Genomic DNA, 23,669 nt, shown 5'->3' with positions numbered 1-23,669 from the left:
TAGAAAGAAGAGATAAGATAATATCTGTCACCTTTTACTACCGTGTGATAGGGACAGGTACAATTCTAACACCCAAACTGCAATGCAGTTATTTCAAAACAACAGTAACGTTACCATCAAGGTATATTCTCATCCATTACATGCATCATATTGATTTACCTTTAAGTACACTAGATATGCATTACAGTTTCCTACTGAACAGTAATCCCCATGGTTTGTTAAAAAAACATTAGAAGTTCGTTAAGTTCATATAGTGCAAGCTGCTTGTCCTAGGTATCATGTACATGTTCTAAGAGTTGTTAAATGCTAATTTAGAAGTCGCTCCTTTTACTTGTATAATGTAGAAAGTCATAAAAGGAATTTGAGAATTGTGTTATATAATGTATGTTACAGTTTCCCTTCGCCGGAAACAGCTTAGTCTATAGAAGTTACAGTCTTAACTCCTAAGCTCTTCCAGTACAGAAAAAAAGATTGGTGTACCCGCTGTCTAAATATTGTGACCATTCGGAATGTGTTCTTCGACAGCTTTGTCAATATATGGCACTATAAAAATAATACATAAGTTATCACAAGGAGACAAAATGTATGTATGAGCAAATCACAGACTCTCTGGTCATAATTCCCAATTCCCAACACACAAAATGTACCCTACACGTTAGACCGTCCTAAATGGTATATTTATACATGTATATGGTATACTTGCAGATACAGACATATTCTACATTGAATCTATATTAATCAAATTTCGGTCATTTGACCGATCAGGCAATTCAATACCTGTTGAATACCTATATGAAATATCAAATGGTTAATATGAAATTGATGATATGGTATGTATTATTACATCCAGTTTAATAATCTTTATTTACAACGAGGTTCCACTGTGAATACAACAATAAATCGTTATAACAAGTGTATCTAACGTTGCCTCGCATTGATATACACAAAAAAACGCAACCATTGAATTTAATTTAGCGGCCTAAAATGATAGACATTAAAAACCATCAAACCATGAACGTTAACTGTAAATTGTGATAAGAGAGATATGAATCTGACCATTACAATATTGGGTGTTTGTAACGCTGAAATAAAAGGGAAATATCTGTTTCAGTGTTGACATACGCATATGATGTAACGCGCAACATGACACAGATTCCATTTCTCTGTACAAAGTAGACCACTTTCAATCGCGGGTGACTGGAACGACCATAATAAATGTCTCTGGTGTATGAACCTTCATAAAAAATTGATCAACAAGATTAAAATATACTGTCAATGTGTCTTATCGCTAGGTGAAGGTCATGGATTATACTCACTAATTAGTACACGTCATTCAGTGCAAAAGATGATGGGCATGTAAAACCCTAGTCAATGATTACATCATGTTGCTTCCTTTTCGATTTGGTTAAAAGCATTCAACGAATTGTTAAAAATGTGTTTGCAATCGTTAGGAACAATCGATCGACATCAGGAAAATGGCTAACTGCATGACAGACAATTTGAAAAAAGAGCAAATATTTGTTTATTGGTATTGATAAAAATCAACAAGGAAGTCAGGAAAATGTGTTAATGTTCCCATATAAATTAATTGCATACCTAACGATTTTCGTGACATTTTACGCCTGTACCGTTACAAAACACATATTGGCTTTGTCAACAAGTTACATCGGATGGTGTACTGTTATGTTGTCTGAGGACCAATCAACGGATCGCACTGTTTCTCGTATACGTTGAATTCTAAGTGTGTTCATATATATATAGATGTCGATGGATTTTTACGAGGCCTTTTGCTTTGCTTATACATGTATACTTCTGCTTCCGCATTAGGTTATAATATACCGAATATAAACACTGTAGTATACAGACTAGAAACACTATTATTATTAGTCTAAGCAAACCAGCTGATATCCCACACTCCCTTTATCTGAATGCTGAATTGTCAACAAATATCATTTTATTTGCTATTATGAGGTTAGATGGTTGGCTTAACAAAGACACATCAACACAATATTTTTGGCCCATTAGGCCATTGAAGCCAGTCAGTGATTTAATAAGGACTTTTTGATTTGAAACATATTTTTATTGTCATAAATTATTGACAACAGGGATTAGACATAAGTTTTGCCAACTTACCTAGTAACGTCCTCTCCCGAATACATAATATGAATATATACATAATGGACAGCAATGAAGACAATACATATATATATATAATATGAATTAAAATTTTCTATTTTAAGAATGATGGAGAAAAAGGAAAGATGGAGGAGTATAGGAGAGGAGAATAGTTATTTATTAACTTATAGTTATTTGTAAACGTGATAATTGTGTACATAGTTATCTGACTGGCTGGGAAACACCGATCAGTTACTTCCTTAAAACGTTGTCCATTATACACATTTTTTACATAGAAAACATTGCACTGGAGATCTTTTATAAGGACTTTGTATTGTTTGGGCCGTTTATGGAACCATTTAGGCCTCTGATATGTACAAAGTGTTCCCCTAAGCAGGAGCAGCAACTATCACTTTTATAGACTTTTGTTGTGTCTCGACGAGGGGACAGAACCCAGAGCCTCCGTCACAGGGGCTAGCGCGCAACATGAAGGTCAAAAGTGAGGCGGTGTCAAGGGAGACGTTAGGAAGAACAAGGTCACTTAGGAAGAAGAGAAAATATAAGATTCTAAATTAAGTCGCCTCTTACAATCATGCAATAGGGGCAGCAGGTACCATTTTAACGCCCTAACTCAATAAGGAACTGAAATAATACGTCCAGAGTCACCAACAATTAAATAAGTTTGCATTATATCACTGAAACCCTATACCATAGGACAGCACCTTTCGCAATCGATGGATACCAAGGATAAGCATTGCATTTGAAAAAGAGTGATGGAGAAAACAATATCTGTGTCTTATATAGTATAAGTTTCAGCTGCAATTTAGCTTATCGAAAGTTCGTCATTTTTGTATTTTTGTCCCTATCCAAAATCTAATATTTAAAGAAGAAATAACATATTAAGCTTAAAGATGGCAGCAACTATGTCATTTGCAGGATTGAAAATCCTCTTTTTGCTCGTTTAATATGTAGGTCAAAGGTAAGCGTACTTTATCCATAACAAAATCTCAACTTTTAGGAGGTATCACTTTTTAAATTCTGCTGAGGATGCATTCTTAATGTATTTTCTAGACTGCTTAACGGAGCACAATAAATACAGTGTCTTCACAGGATTCATTACACAAAAGGTTACAATAACTATTTAAAGGTCTCTTTGAGGCTGACCTGGAAATACGCAAAAGGAAACAATTTACGAAAATAACTCTGGAATCAAGTTTCTATTTAGGTTTTTTGGAGAAATTGCTTAGGAGAAATTGATGTCTTTCAAGGTTAGAAATCAATTTCACAATTTTAATTGTGGATTACAATTACAAAAAAAAAAGTTTTCCTTTTCAGTAGCTTTAATTGGATTTATATTTTTATATAAAATTTCCATGTTCAATTAAGCAACTCACGATATGTTGATTCTTCGCCTTATAACACGGTCATATATGGTCTACGTTATAACTATTAAGTGGGATGTTACTCGGTGACACCTGTTAATTATCAAAAAATCATTTAACAGTCAATAATTAATTACTTCTATCGATACAGTTATTCTATAACAAATAAAATATTTTTATATGTTAATTTTCAACATATACTCGTTTCGTAAAGTATCTGTTTACAGCTATAATAATAGATCTCTAACATTTCCACCAGTAGGCACTATTGCTTCCAAATACCATTTGAGGTTTGATTTTGTGTTATCATTGTATAAATATTAATGCCGCATCACTATAATTTTATATTCAATAATGTCTCGCTAAATCTATACATACATTGTACCTTTTTTAGGTGTCGATAGCTGTAATATCAATAAAACAAACCTAAATCCGAGCTTAAATGCACATAAAATAAAATTTCATTATTGCGACTTTATTATAAGACAGCAATGTTTTGAACATGTATGTTTGTAGCACAAGTTATATCGGCGATCGGGAGATATGAATGTAAGAAAAGTCATGGTCATTTAAAACATGGACTACCTACTTATTACTCGATTAATAATGATTGTCTGTTTAAGAATGGTTAAGACTTTCTGTTCGGTTCTCAAGAGGCGTAATTACGAGTATTAGATAAAAATGTGTGGAAGCACTAGAGTGCCTGTATCTCTGCTGACCACGTTATGGAAGACTCCAGGTGCGATAACAGGGGCATTAGTTGACACAGTGGTGTAATTGGCTGCTGTATTTGTTATCGCTGAGAGAAATGACTGCTGGGCGCACAATACAATGCCGATGAGAGCAGATATTCTCCAGGAAAACTAATTATATAAAAATGAAGTGTTTCTGCAAACACTTGTATAAGGCTTGAGTGTTATTTCAATATTCATAGCTCGGTCAAGTAATTGATCTGGCGATTTAAGAAATAATAGCTTTCACTTGATTACAATCAATTAACCTGTTTAATGTGGTTTTAGATGAGTTTTCTCATTATTACGTAAGAGCTTATACTAACATTATGAAAGCCTTGATACTGATGTGTTGTTGATACGTGGAATAAAAGCAAATAATTGATCTAACCAATATTGAATTAAAGAGTGAAATTAAAAAAAAAACATTCAAATTGTATTTTCCCAATTTCATTCTATTTGTGGAATCATTCAAGATTTTGTTCTCATGTTTTATATTGCATTGCTGACTTATTGATCAAAATTGTTCTAGAGTTTTTTTTAACTCACAGAAACCAGTATGTATGCTATAGTTCCATGTCGTCAATGATATTTAATGATCATTGCTGTTAATAGGGATACTTACAATAAGAGTTAAATGTATACGGATATGTGATGAACGTATTGGAGGGGGAGCTACCATTTTTCTTCATATTTTTGTATTTTCGTGTTTTCATGTTTTGAATATTGAATTTAAAATAGACTCATACTATCGTAATTTGCGTGCTAGAAATACAATACTCTTTAGAGTGTGAATAAACATCCCTGGAAGGCTACCCGCTTAATCGAATACGCACGATCACTGCGTGACTACCGTGTATATTGTACCTGTGTCACAGCGTGTTCTGTTTGATACCTGGGTAAAGGGTAGGATTATACGGTTTACGTTATAGTTTGTTTGTATATTGTACCTGTGTCACAGTATGTTCTGTGTGATACCTGGGTAAAGGGTAGGATTATACGGTTTACGTTATAGTTTGTTTGTATATTGTACCTGTGTCACAGTGTGTTCTGTGTGATACCTGGGTAAAGGGTAGGATTATACGGTTTACGTTATAGTTTGTTTGTATATTGTACCTGTGTCACAGTGTGTTCTGTGTGATACCTGGGTAAAGGGTAGGATTATACGGTTTACGTTATAGTTTGTTTGTATATTGTACCTGTGTCACAGTGTGTTCTGTGTGATACCTGGGTAAAGGGTAGGATTATACGGTTTACGTTATAGTTTGTTTGTATATTGTACCTGTGTCACAGTGTGTTTCTGTGTGATACCTGGGTAAAGGGTAGGATTATACGGTTTACGTTATAGTTTGTTTGTATATTGTACTTGTGTCACAGTGTGTTCTGTGTGATACCTGGGTAAAGGGTAGGATTATACGGTTTACGTTATAGTTTGTTTGTATATTGTACCTGTGTCATAGTGTGTTCTGTGTGATACCTGGGTAACGGGTAGGATTATACGGTTTACGTTATAGTTTGTTTGTTTTCTTTCATACCTACACGTGTAATACTGACTGGTCTAGGGCAATACACTCATGTCGCCTGAGGCTGTATTGCATGGCTACCCATGCAATAAAGCCTCGTGACGTCACGGCGTCAACAAAATCTCTATTTCCTCGGTAAAATTTTAACATTTTTTTCACAGAATTGACTGGTTTTACTATAAAAGATGCAAGCAACGGAATTTGTGTTGAAAATATAACGTAATTTTTCATGTATGGAAATTGACTTCAAGCCGTGGATTTCTTCGAATTTATTTCAAAATGGCGGCATATTTTATTTGTAAAATTGCAATAAAACGTCGTGGTATGAAAGAAAAATACTCTTTCATAAGTGGATATGAAGGATAGGGATATCCTACCCTCGGGATCACAAAATGTTGCAAAACCCTCGGCAAGCCTCGGGTTTTACTACATTTTGTGACCCTCGGGTAGAATATCCCTATCCTTCATATCCACATATGAAAGAGTCTTATAATATTGTACCTGTGTCACAGTGTGTTCTGTGTGATACCTGGGTAAAGGGTAGGATTATACGGTTTACGTTATAGTTTGTTTGTATATTGTACCTGTGTCATAGTGTGTTCTGTGTGATACCTGGGTAAAGGGTAGGATTATACGGTTTACGTTATAGTTTGTTTGTATATTGTACCTGTGTCATAGTGTGTTCTGTGTGATACCTGGGTAAAGGGTAGGATTATACGGTTTACGTTATAGTTTGTTTGTATATTGTACCTGTGTCACAGTGTGTTCTGTGTGATACCTGGGTAAAGGGTAGGATTATACGGTTTACGTTATAGTTTGTTTGTATATTGTACCTGTGTCACAGTGTGTTCTGTGTGATACCTGGGTAAAGGGTAGGATTATACGGTTTACGTTATAGTTTGTTTGTATATTGTACCTGTGTCACAGTGTGTTCTGTGTGATACCTGGGTAAATGGTAGGATTATACGGTTTACGTTATAGTTTGTTTCATTGTACAACGATTGATTAATATTAATAAATCAGAAGGGGAGAGAATAACAATGTGTAATATAACATATGAATAAAATAGACACAAAATTAAAAAAAAAATGGAATGTTTTATGAATAATTGTCGCTCCCCTTTCCATACGTATCCGTAAACTATACCGCTTATTGTGAGTATCCCTTTTAAGACGTCAGTATAACAAGCCCAAACAAAACCAAATTTCACTCGTCAAGAGATATATTCGGATGTCTTCGTTCTTTCTCACATTAGTGTGACTGGTATCGTATATGATTATAAATGTTGCCCTGCATGTAGTGCATTAAAATTGTACCTGCTGCCCATATTGTATGATCGTAAAATACGACTAAATTTAGGATCTTATCTTTTCTCTTCTTCCTTACATCTCCCTTGACACCACCTCACGTTTTGCCTTCAGTTGAACGTTCCCCCCTTGTGATGTAGACTCTGGGTTCTGTCTCCTGGTCGAGACACACCAATGTCTTTAAAAGCGGTAGCTTCTGCTTAGCGCTCAGTATTAAAGGATGATTAAGGGACGACTGGTTCGCCCGTTGTCCGTATAATGTGACCGAATGCTGTTTGTTGCTTTGCGTCTTGGTGGCAGGCTTCAGTGATATAGCAATATAAAAAAAGGCAAGAGTTGCACTATACAAAAGACAACATGAATTTACCGCAGTCTCCCAAAACATCCATCTCGCATTTCATACACACTACAGTTAATAGGATTTTAATTAAGCAAACAAAGATTATAAATGAACGGTCTCCATGCCGGAGTGGCGCGTTCTGTATTCTTCCTGATATTTGAGCTTCTGAATAATAATTATGATAAAATATATCAATTTCTCATTTTTCGTAACTGATTCAAACTTTTGTTTATTTACAATCGAAACTACATATAATTCAAACAAAATTTATTTCGAAGTTTTAATATGTATTAAGTCAAATATAATATCATACTATGGTCCTACAAATTCTTTCGCGCTCAAGTCCATGCACCGTATTAGAAACCACTCTATTTGCTTGTTATAACAAGCCATTATCGAAGGACTTGACATCTTTTTATTGATTATATGAATGATAATGATGTACCGTACAAACACCCATACAAAGGTTTCTCACACAAAATGCATACATTTAATTATTTATGAATAGACTTTTGAAAATGAGCAATTTCCTCATAAAATACTACGATAGTTTTGTTTAATATTCAAAACATATCGATTAAAACTAACCGTATTAATTAGGTGTAATCATAATCGTTGAGTTGTTGATGAATGTGAACAAAGATTTCCGAAGGCATCGATCAATGCATTGTCTGATTTATTTATAACACGTAACATACGATGTGGGATTCACACGCACTCAGTATCTCAGAATCTATACAATATCTTCGACGTAAAAGTGTCTACTACAAAAGGACCTCTAAAATATACATATTCACGGCTTATCGATAATAATTTTGCCATAGAAAACAATTCTAGTGTTTCAGACTGTATTAATAGCAACTATACATATTTTTTATTAAGTCTGAACCAAAAAGCATGCTTGCCACAATTCACCAATACGGTTACTTGACTGCACCAATACATTTTGCCAGACTGAAGCACTAGACTTATTTATTCCTCGTATGCTATACTGTATAGCGTCACTTCGTCTTTCAGAATTTAACACATTCCTATATATTTTCAATTTAGTGCAACCTAATGTTTCTGATATTCTGAAGTCTTCCAATTAAACTTTTGATATAATGAACTTCGTTATCACTATGAAATCATGTTATTTTATACCGATTTTAATGGAGAGTAATGCTATGCATTGCATGTCACGACTCGTGATTATAAAGTGCGTGGTACATGTAGATCAGAAAATTACATGTGCATGTCGAACCTACAACAACACCTTTTTCGGGGATAATTAGACGGTGAGGCAAAGGTCATGAGATCACGTGACTTACAGTCAAGCACGCGATACCACCAACAAACCAATAGAGATATTGTAGTGACGGGTATGTGCGTACTAAATGGATAATATTAGACTGACGGGCAGAAAAAAACGATGTCATGTAGCTATACAACTTCTTTACGTTGTTCCTGGAGTAATATGGTATTATTTTGTATGAAGTTATATCCATATTCATCATTGTGTACATCTCTGGGAAGAAGGTAAGCTGTGAATTTATTACGTCAGGTACATACCATTGTCTTACATGGGTGAGAACAGTAGTTTCATTCAATGTTATTGTAAGGTGCTCTCAAAATATGTTGCTATCCATTTCGTGTATCGTACAGCTATGTAAAACATGGGCTTTTTTTTGTATAAAAATGATTTAGATAACTACATTTTGTTTGGACCAAAACTTACGAAAATATTACTTATGTTGATAACGTTTCGATATAAAATGACCGACATTCCTTTTTTGTATATTTACCAAGTGTTTGTGTCAGTTAGAAATGTCAATCAATTTCGTCATTTTCTTCTCTCCTGGTCATCATTCATCAGGGACTCGTTTATATTTCATGGTTTAATCATTCGTTTGACATTTAACTGATACTTCTTTTAACTTGCTATCCGCTGTAATTTCACTGCTTTATATAAATTCCGTGACACATTTCTCTTCTGTTGTTTTGTCCGTCCATTATCAATTAATTAAGCGTATAGTAATAACTGTCGAACGCACATTCTTTCACGACAATACATATTTGTGTTCTATTGCATTACGCTTTCGCTTCTGTTGGCCAAAACGATATGTAGCGAAAAAATATCTGTACATTTTACATGGACTTCGGTAAAACTGATCGAAATTGCTACAGATTTAGATTATATGTAACTCCAAGCATTGTTTTGAACTAATAATTCATACTTTCGTTCCGCATTGGTTTTTTCTATTGCCATTCTTCCCTCTGCTTTGTGCGATGATTTATGGGTTCGTTCCGTTTCATTTCTTGCTTCGGTCGTTATTTCGGAACTCATGTCAATCTTGTTGTAGTTTTTGTTCTCATTATTACACAAATAGTACTTTATGAATCAATACTCGTTTGTTTATTTTGACAATAGCAGTGATGTTGACACAGAAAAAAGGGCAAATATGTCATAATAAGGAAGAAATAAGTTTCTCTTTAGTAGACTTAATGAGTCGATGTTTGGTGTGGTTTGAAGCTGTATTTTGCGTGTACATATCAATATAACATTGCATTGGTAACAGGAAACATAGTGTGATCAACGAAAACTATTCTCTATCAGGGATTAGAGCGTACGTCACCGCGAGAAGTAGATGTCTCGCGGGACTTCAAACGGCGACGCGAGCAATGATTTCGGCAACGCAGTTAAATGAAAATAGACATACTTGTACGTATATATCAGCATAAGTCTTATCTGATGTCTGTCGAAGCAAAATATGTGAATTTTGTTCTAATTGTTTTGCAATAGCGTACTTGATGAACCAGAATACATTTACACACTCGTAGGTCTTTCTCTTCTGATATAACATATATTTTGTTTACATTACTTATTTGTTTGAGAATTATGATTTAGTTCTATGAATAGCTAAGGTCTGATAAGGGCACCTTCTAGAAAACATGTTCTAAATAACTTAGATATTGTAAACCATCATTCGGTCGCGGCTACTTAAAGTCCCAATATCCGTATGTCTTATTTTTCATGATTCAGAAGAATTTTGAAAAATATAATCCTGTTGAAAATCAAGCAGAGACAGGACTAAATCGAAGTCAAGATGAGCGATAATGATTCGAAAACTTTTGGTAAAAAATATCAAATAAATATTGAACATCGCTAGGTAGGTCCCATTTAGTCAAACCAGCCGAAGTTTGCCGACATTGTAACGTCGTTGCCGAGAACGTAGTGTGACTACCGTAACTACGTTACGTCGGTCTGAATTCTTCGAGAACGGGTCATGAAATTTCCGATTTCCGTTCGACAATAATCGTAACTTTTATGGCGACTAGTTGAAAATGAAGGCATGTTACAAGTATCGAATTTCAACAAAAGATGTACCAAAGTTATTTAGAAACCATTACAAACATTCTTTGACATAACTTAATATCAACTACATCTAAATACTAATGATATCGGAGTCGAATCAAACTTTTTGTTTGTAGGTACGTATAGTGTGACTTTAATTTCGTGATTCATATCATTATACGAAGATGAAAATGAAACAGTTGTGTGAAATCACTACTTAATTTTTACTGAAGCCTATATTTATTTGCTAACATAAAAGTTCGCAAAATTCGGAAAATGTAAACACACGAAAGAAATTAGCCTGTATATAGTATTTGTCTGACAAACGTAAGAGTGTTGCTTACGGTGAACGGGTATTATTTCATTTTCTTTTATAAAACTGAGTAACATAGTTTATTTGTTTGAATGATTAACGTTCTATTGACAGTCAGATTCATGTAAGGACGGCCTCCATGTATGCGGTGTATAGTGTGTGGTTGCCCTTTTTATAGTGAAATATCACTGAAGCATGCCGCCGAAGAAACCATGCAACACACCCCACACGGTCACATTATACTGACAACGGACGAACCAGTCGTCCAACTCCAGGTATGCTGAGCGTCAAGCAGGAGCAGAAACTACCACCTATAAGACTTTGGTATATCTCGGCCAGGGGACAGAACCCAGAGCCTTTGATAAAAGTAACTCATATGTGTTCCAAGTACTTAGTGTCGATAAATGTCACCGAATAAATAAATCAAATTAATTGACAAGGGATCCGTTTCTGCAGAAATGTCATTCTCGTTATTCGTGAATAATTAAAAGTGTATCGATTTGTGTAGATGTTGAACTACTGTTTTATCTCATGACATCTGCCGCATGTATGATATAATGTTCTGAAAAAAAATGTTAATAATGATAAGAATCAGACTTGATAACACGCCAGACAGATCAATTATTGTCCGTTACGTAATAATGATCCCACGTGAATACGTTCGATTTATCGCCAATGACACGTGACTACGATGCACAGTATATCACGCCATTTGACAAAATAGGAAGATGACCACACGGTGAATAATAACTCCATGGGGAGCGTGAGATATCTCCATGGTTGCGAAGGACTGGCAGAAGAAGCTTCTCACTATATAGCCGTTACTAGGTCGATCCCTCGCGTCTTCACCTTTTTGTGTTGTCATGACCATATGTGGTAACTAGCACAAGTGAAGTTATATGACAGTGAACGCTGTCCTTTAGCGGCAAAACGACCAGATCACCTGCCCCACAGACGATTTACACATATATAAGCTACAGCCGGATATTGTTTATAACTCTAACGTAGGTACCTATGAAATATAGATGCTAATGCAGAAATGATTGTTGACTACGTTCTATTATGATACCAAATTAGAAAACTGCGATCTCGGTATCCCCCAGTGGCCTTATCACAAGTAGAACCATAGTATTCCGGGACACATTTACCGCGTCTTCTTGTGTCACTAGTTTAGTACAACGTATGTGTTGATAGTTCATCTAAAGGGACAGGCATGATGTGCAGCCGATCGCAAATAATTCAAACCGCACGTGGCTTTGAACAAGCAAAGCTTCTGAAATGTCGATGAGGATAAGTAAATGGAGGTAGTGGAACCTTTATACAGAGATCATCAACTGTGTAAAGATTCTCAAGATGTTATAATTTCCAAGCGAAAATATTGCATGCAGCGCATTCATAAGCATATGCGCAACACCGTTTTATCTAATAGTTTGATTAAGTTCAGTCGGTTGTTGTAAGTATTACGCCTTTAATCTTGTCATAACGTATTTATGATACAGTCAACACTTAGGCAGGGCCTTTGAATTATACGAGCTTGTCTGAACGAAGTTCAACTGTATTTGAACCACACAAGGAGATACAGTAATCTAGCAAACATTTGAAGAAAACAAAAGGAGTTCTGTGTTTCATAAGAACATCCTGAAATTATTACATAAAGTATCTTCTCTAAACATAAATGGTATCTAAAGTGTATTATACTCGACTTTAAGCCGTGCTACTCAATAACTGGGTGTGATTAACAACATTGATATCTGAGTCAAAATGGTTTAACCTTGATTTATACTCGCTTGACCTATTGAATTTACACTTTGTACAGGCCGAATTTAATATTTTTAATCAAACATATACTTGACTATTTGAACTACAATAAGTTATTTATGATTCAACATTGAAACTTTAAGCCGTTGAGTTCTATCTATTTTACCGTTAGTGACCTAAACCCATTATATATATTAAGTATGCAGAATTGTCAGTTACAGTCGTATTTGACCTTTATCTATAGGTTTAACTGCCCACATCCAAAAATGTATGCCACTAAATTATTTTTTCTTTATTACTCTAGGTAAAATGGAGGTGTTTGGTCGATTCTGTCGAGCGGTGGTCAGAAGAAAAACGATCGATAACAAAAGCCTAAAGGATTCACAACTCAAAAGGGGACTCAATATCTTTGATCTGGTTGGAATAGGTATGTACACGATTTGGCAAACTCAGCGACCAGCCCGTCATTCACATGACGTGCCTATTTTTCATACAGAATGTAGCCAAATTTGCCACCGAAGGATTGTGTCTTGTTTGATTGTGGCAACAATGAACGTTTCTTAATTCATGACTGAATGATTTTTACATTAAAACAGAGACAAGTAAAAATATTAAAATCTTGAGAAGGCGAATGACGACCGGTCACTTGCACTTAAAGGCATGTTTACAACTCAAAACGCGATGGAATGACAGGATTATATCGTTATTGGATAACTTATCGAGCGGACCAAGAGCCACGAGCTTGTTAGTATCGCGTATATGTTTGATGCGTTGTATTTCAAATACCACATATTGTCTTCTACTCGACATTTAGGCTACGTTCCTTGGAAGGGGTTTGCAAAACCTGGGGTCATGGGTTTAATTCACATAATAAACTACTCATATACCGAATAGGTAAAAGCGTAAGAATCTCCTCCTAGGCTAAGAAAGGCCAGGACTGGTTCATGTAATAGCAGCAAAACTGTGCCATAAATGTATAGTGTAATGTACGATGATAGTAACTTAACGTAATCTTTATGGATGTTCTAATGCGAGAAGAGTATAATTTACTGTGTGAAGGCCCCAGCGTTAATTGAGTTAGCCCAATCCGGAGGGCACATATTGAAAGGTCGGTCAGTATGCACGATCAATATTCAGCTTGATCGTGTCGTGGAAAGTGTCCGTGATTAAAGGTCACAAATCACATGCTTGCGTAGTTATACAGGGTGATTTTATCTTAAAGTAAATCCATATGCTGCGTAACGACCATTTTTATTGGATTAAAGTTTACGTTAGAATGTTTCTAAAAAAACGCAACAAGTGTTGTTGGTTATAAGGTCGCATGTGATTAGCTGCAACAGCAAAGTCTAAATTTGCATAAGTAAAAGGTACCGACGAGCAAAGAACCCCCTTGTCCTGGTATGCCGAAATCTCAAAAGTGGCACAATTAAACTCATTGTCATCAGCTATGGTCATTATGGCGCGTCTCGGTCAGGACAGGGAACGGAACCCAAGTACTTCTTCGCCAAAATAGTTTAAAAAGAATGCGATGTCAATAAGAAAAATATTGAGTCACGATAGAAGAAGGGAAAATTAGATTCCAAATTAAGTTACCTTTCTACGATTTCAACGGGATACATACAACATCCTACGTGCAGGAAACCATTTATGGAAAGTTTCAACACCAACCCGCCTTAAACTTGGTCTAACAGGGTGTGCTGATAGGCATCTTCGGCGCATTTATATAGTGAAAAGCACTATTAAGTAATCAGGAGTCCCCAATATCACAAGGATACGCACAAAGAATCTGCCAATAATAGTATAACATACATGTGATCAGATGGGATGTATCATTCGATGTCTCTGGCAGTAAAATGCACTAAAATGATCACTAGTGTCTAATATGAAAATAAGACTCAACAAGTCTACCCCATTCTTCCAACACAGGCATGCACGCATCATACATTAAGAATCATACACCGGCAAAAAATCGGTCTCTTATACTGAGCAACTTTTACTCCTTTTTATTGATATGCACAATTTATAGCTATTAAATTTATTTAATTTCTTAAAAATAAATTTTAAAGAACATATTTGAAATCCATAATAAGATTGTCATTAAAGGATAACAAAACATGAAAAAAATATTCTTGCTTCTGTAGTTTAAGATGCATGACAGGAAAAGCTAATTTTTATAATCGTATTTTTTTTTATCAATTCCACAAAGTATCCTACACATGATCTTGGATGTTAACGAGTAGATATGAACTTTTCCTAAACCTGACAAGAAACGCCAAATGCATCTTTTAAACGGTGAATTAACTTGCTTAAACATTGTAGCTGTTCAGTTTTCACGTTAAAATCAAAATTGTATTTCGCTTTGATAGCTTAACTGTGTTCCATCAGTTACAGTTGTGTCAATGACAACTAATTAATAAATCTATGTATATTTATACATCATGTGACTCGTTTAAATGTCCTCACAGAGAGGTTTCGGAAGTGATTTCTGATTGGTCGATAGTTTGGTACGGAAGAACTTTAAAACGATGACTGGTTAGAAAACGAAACGGACCCCGACGAGTGATAAATATTTAAAATGGGTAAAATATAGGAAATTACTAGCTTGGATAAGGTTGGTTAAGTCAATTAATAGTAACTTTTATTAATGAAATAATTCGATACGGATGGCGACACAAGTGCAGCAAGCGTTAACATCTAGTACGACTGGGATTTCTACCATACTTATGAAGGTGTCAGTTTCCTTCCTGAAATATATCAATTAACAAAATGATAAAGTGGTTCATTTTAAGAGACAGATGATTCGGTCGAAAACAATATATCCAAAGGAAGAGGTTGTCTCATGGTTCATGCAGAAATTTGAAGAAGAAAAAAATCAAGGCCTTTTTAACGACTTCTCAAGGCCTTTTTTGTTATTTTCAAGGCCCCATTAAATAAAACATATATTCAATCAATACTAAAATCAAATGCTTTGTATGCTACAACTTTTGGAACAATTGCTGAATGAATCATTTATCATCACTGATGATTAAAAATGAAGAAATTGTTCATTAAATGAAGTTCATGAATGTGTCTAAATCAGAACGAGAACACGATCCGGAGACCGGAATTAAAAATCTGGATTTCAGGTTGATTCGCCCAGAACAACTTTGATCAAATTTCATGTCGATTTTATGCTATAATGTGAATTTTGTACGGGGAATCAAAATGTATTTTAGAATAACTGTATTTTTTCAAGTCCGTTTGGTGAATTTCAAGGACTTTTCTTGGCCAAACTTTTCATTTGAGGACTTTCAAGGCCAACTCATACATTTAAGGACTTTTCAAAGTCTGTGCTCACCATGTTGTCTTCAAATGGCTCTGCATAATAGGATGTTATAAGCATAAACTCTAGATAGGTGTTCAAACATGAAAACCACATATGTGACCAAGAAAATAAAATTTAATAATCAAGAACGAACATATATCTCTGTGCGAATATGTACATGTACAATTAAGTCAAATTATAAACAAAATAGTGCAATAACAATGCATGATTTCTAAATGCAGCATCTGGCGATCAATGCATGAATTTCTAAATATCCAAATTGTCAACATGTTATAATTTTTTAAAGGCCATTACCCTCGGTGTCTGGCGAAAAACCAAATGCACTAGTTTGTGTCAGGCTCATGTAGCTGTTATCCAATAATTACACTGGGTTACTATTAAAAACCCATTTTTTTCTAAATTTTTGTTATTTTATTACGATACCAAATTGCTTGTAAATGATGAATTGTTTACTGTAAACGATCACGACAAATACAAACATAATATGTAATTAATTTGTACGCTATATACCGTATGACAGTAATTGTTTTAAAGGCATTACCCTACGGTGTCTGAGGCTGTCGTTCGACGTATGCTTCAACTACTGAATGGTATTCACTAATTTGTTAGGGATAATATAATTACATGTGTTGGGCCACACGATTGCTGTTATTTAAATTGCACAATAATCAAATTCAGATGTTGCTCTCTTGGGTTATTTTATTAAAAACGACTACCAAATTGCTTGTAATTAGTTATTGATGCTTGTTTTGTTTGTGTGATGTTTGGCACGTTTCTGTAAACGATATTTAACACTGTGAGCAAATACAAACTGTAACTCTCCTAAGGTACTCGCGTGGCCGCGCATTCCTTATATGTATAGCCTAACCTATGCATGATTGCATGGTGGTATAATGATAAGGCTTCTTGTGATAGAGCTATTAGGTGTAACGTCATATCAACAACCATGGTCATTTCAGAACGGCCTGCAATGTGTGAATGTCTGTATGGTATGTTGCTTATAATAGTGCAATTCCTCTGAGGCATGCCACCAAAGACATCAAACAGTCATCCGATCAGATTAGTCCGACAGTGTTGCTATCTAGATGCAAGGCCACGTGCCTTCTGTTATAAAAAAAACGACATCGTATAAGTGATTTCATCTTCTGTCCTTCACATTACTCACCATTTGCACGAATAGACCATTTGAGACGATTAATACATTTTTGAAAACATTACTTTAAGTCAAAAGTTGAAGATACGACATTTTCTCGCGACGTGTATCTTTTCCCACATTTGAAAGTTTTGTTTGATATTTAAGGCATCTATAGAGATCGTTACCGGAATCCCTGGAGTATCGAGTATATAAATAATGGCGATGACGGAGAAGAGTATCATTCGACCCGTGTTATATCGAGCGTTTACGTACAGGTAGAGTTTAGGACAGTGGCGTTTCATATGGTCATAACAGACATTATTACTTTGTTAAACGCCATTAGATATGATATTGAATATGATTCGTTGATTTTGTTTTCATTTATAACATGTTAACTGATTGGTGTGTGCGTTGCCTAAATATATAACACATCCTTTCATTGGTTGCAGGCGTTGGGGGATCTCTAGGCATAGGTGTGTATGTCATCATTACACATGTGGTAAAACATCAGACTGGTCCATCCACTGTACTCTCTGTGTTGTTCGCAGGCGTGGCAGCTCTATTATCAGGTTAGTGGTATAATGAACATTTCATTGTTACATGTACAATAATAGCTATATCAATAACCATTATTATGCCAGTGTAGACCGATTGCTATTATAACGACAATCTCTATCAACGGCTTTTAAAAATACGATACAATCTTTTTAAATAATATAACGTTAGACAATCTATTTGTACATCATTGAATAATATAGCGCTGGGGTGTGTTGCTTGGTGTCTTCTGTAGCATGCTTCAGTGATATAGCACTATAAAAAGGCAAGGGTCCACTATACAAGAAGACACAACTTGAATATACCGCAGTTTCCCAAAAAAAGCACCCGCACTTCATACACGCAACACACCGCATACATGGAAGGCCGTCCTTACACGACTCTGGCTTTTAATGGGACTTTAATTAATTAAAACAAATCGATGGCAATTATAAAGTCAGACAAGGTTATCTATGACACCAATCGACAATGTATAACGATGATCCAAGACATCTATTTTTGCACTTGAAGATAACAACATACTGTTAAAAAATGTATGGCCCAATATCTCCTCGAATGCACATTGAATGTAGGTTAGTCTATCAACAAATATGCATTACTTCTTAATCTTAAATTAAAAACTTTTAATTAGAATGATGATTACAAAATAGTTTAACTCAATTCTATCATCTTAAAGATGAAGATGGAGTTGTCCCTCTTTAGCTATTAAATATTGTAATAATATAATGAATGCAGAATGTATATATACATGTATGGTAAGAACTAATATGTAAACGACTTCAATAAGCGTAGCCTAATGTCAAATGCATTTGATGTATATGATATCAATAAAGTATTGAAAAAAAAGGAATTTAAAACTCTAAACTATGAGCAATTTTTACGAAATTAATAACAAGGACATCCGTTTTTAAATATATCCACTTAATATACAGGTGTGTATTACCGATTCTTTTGATAAAATAAACATGTCTGCAGTTTGTGTCAGTGAGTGTGTAAAGTATACTTTATTGATTGACGTATTTTACAGTTCCTGAGTTTCATTCTATCATTTCAATTTTGTTGGAAGTTTAAGACCACTATTAGTTAGGTCCTGGGGATGACTAAAGGTGTTGATTAGCCAACAAACATCACACCAGTTAATCAAAGGTGGAAAAAGACGCTATACAATTTGGTTAATTAGCACGTTTCCACGTGGTGTTTCATTCCTGTAACATTTGATTCGAGATGTCAGATTTATCCAGTGGAAAGAAGCCACGTGATCAAAAGGTACCGTACACGGCAAATTTCAGACCTGTTTTAGGTAATATGAATTAGCTGTCTAGTAGGAAGAAGCCACGTGCAAATTTCAGGCCTGTTTCAGGTAAAACAAATGAGCTGTAATCGATGTTTTACTCCACCGACCATTTTGCGGTTTGGTACACCGTACACTCAATAGCATCCTATATATTACCGGAGAAATGATTTATCTTAATAGTCTGATGTTTTTGCTTAGGAATATAACAAATGCTATTGCGGGTAGGGTATACCAATCCGCAAATCAGCCGGTGCAGTAAAACGTTAATTACAGTACATTTACATGTACTCACCCGGGCCTGAAATCTGTCGTGTACGGTACATGTACATTCCGACCACGTGCTGTTTATCTAAATAGCTGTTAATATGACTTTAATCTAATCAAACAAACAAAGTCTTTTATTCCAATATTTTGCCAGAATACACACATCGACAAAAAAAAAAACATATATGTTAGTCGTTGTCAAGACAAATAGTTGGATGAAAGCAGAAAAAGATAGATCCCAAATGGTCAGTATGGAATTATGTAGTAGGGAAATAATTAAAAATTCAAATGAAAACCAAGTAACGTCTTACTATTAAATTTTATTACTTGGTAATTTTATTTAATCGTGTACCTGTTTCAGCCATTTGTTTTGCCGAGTTTTCCATGCGCCTACCCCGGGCAGGTGCCTCATACCTTTATACGTATGCAGTACTGGGGGAGTTATGTGCGTTCACGGTGGGATGGACAATGGTTCTGGAGTACGTGATTGGGGCAGCAGCAGCAGCCAAAGCGTGGAGTCAATACTTTAATGTTCTTATGAATGGTACGGTTCATAGGTAGGTACATAAGGAGGTTGACAGACAGTTCACACTGACTTACCACCAACGGGACTGCAACTATTGACTATTTTTATAAATCAAGATCAGGTTCTTTGTTTTGCTTGGAATGTCAACACATCCATCTTTCGGCCGGAAAGAATTAGAGTGTGTCTAAATATGAGGAAACCTTTAGTTGTTTTAAACATTTCTGGTACAATAGATTATATGCAATTACAAATATTTTCTATTAAAGACATAAAACACTTTCCGTGTGTGTTGCTTACACTGCATAATGATGTCTCTTAGTTTGTAAATATGTTGATATCACTCTTACGGGGCTAGTGTCCCGACCATCCATGCCGGATAAACGACTTTGCACGGGAAAAATAAATCAACACAGAACCGATTGACCTTTACGTAAATTTATCGGCGTCTATTCCAGACAATCCCTATAGACGCATCAGAACATGTCTTTCACGTGTCTTGGAGGGTATGTAATAAGACAAATATGTCTGACGACTGGTAACTCCATATCAACAATAATGAGTCACGACGGATTAGGAATGAATCATATAGAATATAGCTTATGGCTTGTGTAACTTGACATTCGCACATGGTAACGTGGACGCTTTAGAAATACGTAAAATGTAGTATCTGTGTTGTGATGTACTCTGGGTATTTGCATATATGTAAGGATAGAAAATAACGTTATAGTAACCATTTCCATGCTTATAAATATATTCATCGTATATCTTTAAATTTCCACCAAAATACATAGTATTTTCTTGATCCTCAAGCTCATCTCAAGCTCATTTCGTCGAATAACGTCTATAAGATTAGCTAAAAAATGAATGGCAAACTTTATCGTACATTAATATATGTACAATGTTGTAATTTCTCTTATACATACACGTGAAATACTGGTAAGTATAGAACAATACACTCATGTTGCCTGAAGCTGTATTGCAAAATCACTATTTTTTTCGGTACAATTTTAACATTTTTTGGCATAAAATAAGCTGGGTTAACTTGTAAGATACAAACAACTGGATTTGCATTGAAATATCACGCAATTTTCTTGCATGGATAATTGACTTTCAGGTGCAATTTATTAGAATTTATTTCAAAATGGTGGAAATTCATAGTAGTAAAAATGCAATAAAGCTTCGAGGGAAAAATACTCTTTCATATGTAGATATGAAGGATATGGATATTCTGCCCTCGGCAAGCCTCGGGACTTATAACATTTTGTGACCCTCGGGTAAAATATCCCTATCCTTCATATCCACATATTAAAGAGCTTATAATATATACCCGGTATAAAATGCTTCGAAGCACAACGTTAAATACTAAACAAACAATGGTTATTTGACACGTACAGTGTACGTAAATGAGAAAACAACAGAAAATGTTACCAAGTGTAATATCCATATCTTTAAGCTATCTTCACTAGCGTCACATCCTAATTGGCCTCAATTTGCCGCAGCTTTCGGTTGCTTTTATATCGATAGTAACATTCTGGACTTTATAGTGATAAAAGCATTTAGATATTAATTGTTAATAGGGTAGCGAGAGGCTAGGAATACTTGTCACCAGTCTTGGATGTAGAAATATGACCTAACTATGGTAGGTGACATGTCTCTTGACGGCTGCGTCGACCTAGATTAAGAATTTACGTACAGGATGTGAGATGGTAATGAATCATACCATAAGGACTTAACATCAAAATAATACGACCCATCATGGTCCACAACTTTCGTCCTAAATAAATCATAATACTTTAGTTTTATATAGCAACGTAGATGATCACGGATCCTTAATGCTTTACCAAAGGGTTAGTATTGTTCTCTTGTAATGGTGAACAATAGAGACATAGCTATATATATATCAAAGTAAGGTTATTATTCTCAATTTCTTTTGAGGTTATGAAGCCATCGACAAAAACGGACGGACATTCAGTCATAGAAAAAAAACCGGACAGACATTCCTCATAGACGCGAAGCGAAGCGTCTATGGAAAGGAATGTCCGTCCGGTTTTTTTGTCCGACTTCATAACAAAAAGGATATTGAGAATAATGCTTTTAATTTAATATTAGATAACTCACTCAGGTACTAAAATAACCTTTGTTGTTAATAGAAAATCAATCAACCAGCAATGTCAACTAGTACTCGGTGATAACAACGATGAGTGAACAATGAAACATTTGATTAGAAAGAGATCCGAGAACTGACAAAAATGTGACGACCAAACCATTTCAGACAAAAATGAATGCATATAATATAATATGGAATCAAGCGTAAACTTTGTATAAAATTGTTTATTGAAGTATTTTGGATTGAAACAGAAAAAGCAAGCTCATTGAAAACTTCTGTTTTTTGTTTTTGTTTTTTTTTGTCTTTTTTTTTTTATTTATAGATACTTTGAGGGACAACTTCATTGGTCGTTAGGTCCAGGAGCGTCAGATAGCCCGGATGTTGTCGCCTGTGCTCTCGTCTTCGTGGCCTTAAGTATCATTATCATTGATGTTAAGGTACACTTTCCATCCCTGTTGTTTGTATGGATTTAAAGCACTACTAGATAAAATCCACGTATTAAAAACTAAGTAATCGTATTTCAGGTTTGTGAACTTAGTAGTGTAATCCTATTACAGAAGTAATTAATCAACAAAACGGCAATCTTGTTTTCTTTCTTTTGATATATGACTGCACTAAGATATCTTATTGTATTACTCCACTCATGTATATACATGTAATTGCAATAAGCTGTGTCAACCCCATACTAATGTAGATAATTTCAATAAGTCGTACCAGCCCCATACTCATGTAGATAATTTCAATAAGTTGTGTCAGCCCCATACTCATGAAGATAATTTCAATAAGTTGTGTCAGCCCCATACTCATGTAGATAATTTCAATAAGTTGTGTCAGCCCCATACTCATGTAGATAATTTCAATAAGCTGTGTCAGTCCCATTAACAATGTAGATAATTTCATAAGTCGTAACCCTACTATGTAGATAATTTCAATAAGTGTCCTACTATAGATATTCATAAGTTGTGTCAGCCCCATACTCATGTAGATAATTTCAATAAGTTGTGTCAGCCCCATACTCATGAAGATAATTTCAATAAGTTGTGTCAGCCCCATACTCATGTAGATAATTTCAATAAGTTGTGTCAGCCCCATACTCATGTAGATAATTTCAATAAGCTGTGTCAGTCCCATTAACAGTTATGTTTTCTTATTAAGACCGTTACTAACCGCGAAGCCAATGTTTTTGACACATTACAATATCCGCGATAAGGACACAAGACAATGCAATTTTAACGATTCAAAATTCCGCGATCAGTCACTTCATCGCGAAACCATTCTCGCTGTAGTCATTGGCTATACGACATTTCGTGTCATTGAGCCCTGTTGAAAAGTTTACTTTTTTCCATCATTAACATTTTTGCATATATTGATGTAATCCCAATCCAACTCTAAAGATCGCAGCGGAAATCTGATATCATTTTTTTTTGGTTTTAGGTATCTGCTGTAGTGAGCTGTATTTTCACCTTCCTGAACGGACTTGTAATTTTGTGTCTAATGTGCGTAGGATTTTTCCATGTTCGACACGAAAACTGGACAGACCCGCCTGGTTTCTTCCCATTTGGTTTCACAGGGGTGAGTGTGCATTGCACGCCAGATGCCATCGATGATAAATTCCAAGGCCAAGGAATTGAACAAAATTACTATTTCTGAAGTGAATGCC

The 23,669-nt window shown here is 35.1% G+C and overlaps 1 protein-coding gene across 1 annotated transcript in view; it reads left to right on the top strand.

Annotated features, from left to right (window-relative positions):
- Window positions 1-23,669, top strand: part of LOC138318646 (cationic amino acid transporter 2-like) — a 35,902-nt gene that overhangs the window by 8,016 nt on the left and 4,217 nt on the right. Inside the window, exons 3-7 of the mRNA XM_069261212.1 lie at window positions 13,108-13,230; window positions 17,713-17,832; window positions 19,738-19,933; window positions 22,332-22,446; window positions 23,444-23,581. Coding sequence (XP_069117313.1) covers window positions 13,113-13,230; window positions 17,713-17,832; window positions 19,738-19,933; window positions 22,332-22,446; window positions 23,444-23,581 — 687 coding nt within the window. The 5' untranslated portion in view covers window positions 13,108-13,112. The remainder of the gene's footprint in view (window positions 1-13,107; window positions 13,231-17,712; window positions 17,833-19,737; window positions 19,934-22,331; window positions 22,447-23,443; window positions 23,582-23,669) is intronic.

The sequence above is a fragment of the Argopecten irradians genome, chromosome 1, assembly GCF_041381155.1.
Source record: "Argopecten irradians isolate NY chromosome 1, Ai_NY, whole genome shotgun sequence".
Lineage (NCBI taxonomy): Eukaryota > Metazoa > Mollusca > Bivalvia > Pectinida > Pectinidae > Argopecten > Argopecten irradians.
This window is presented reverse-complemented; position numbering and strand designations above follow the sequence as displayed.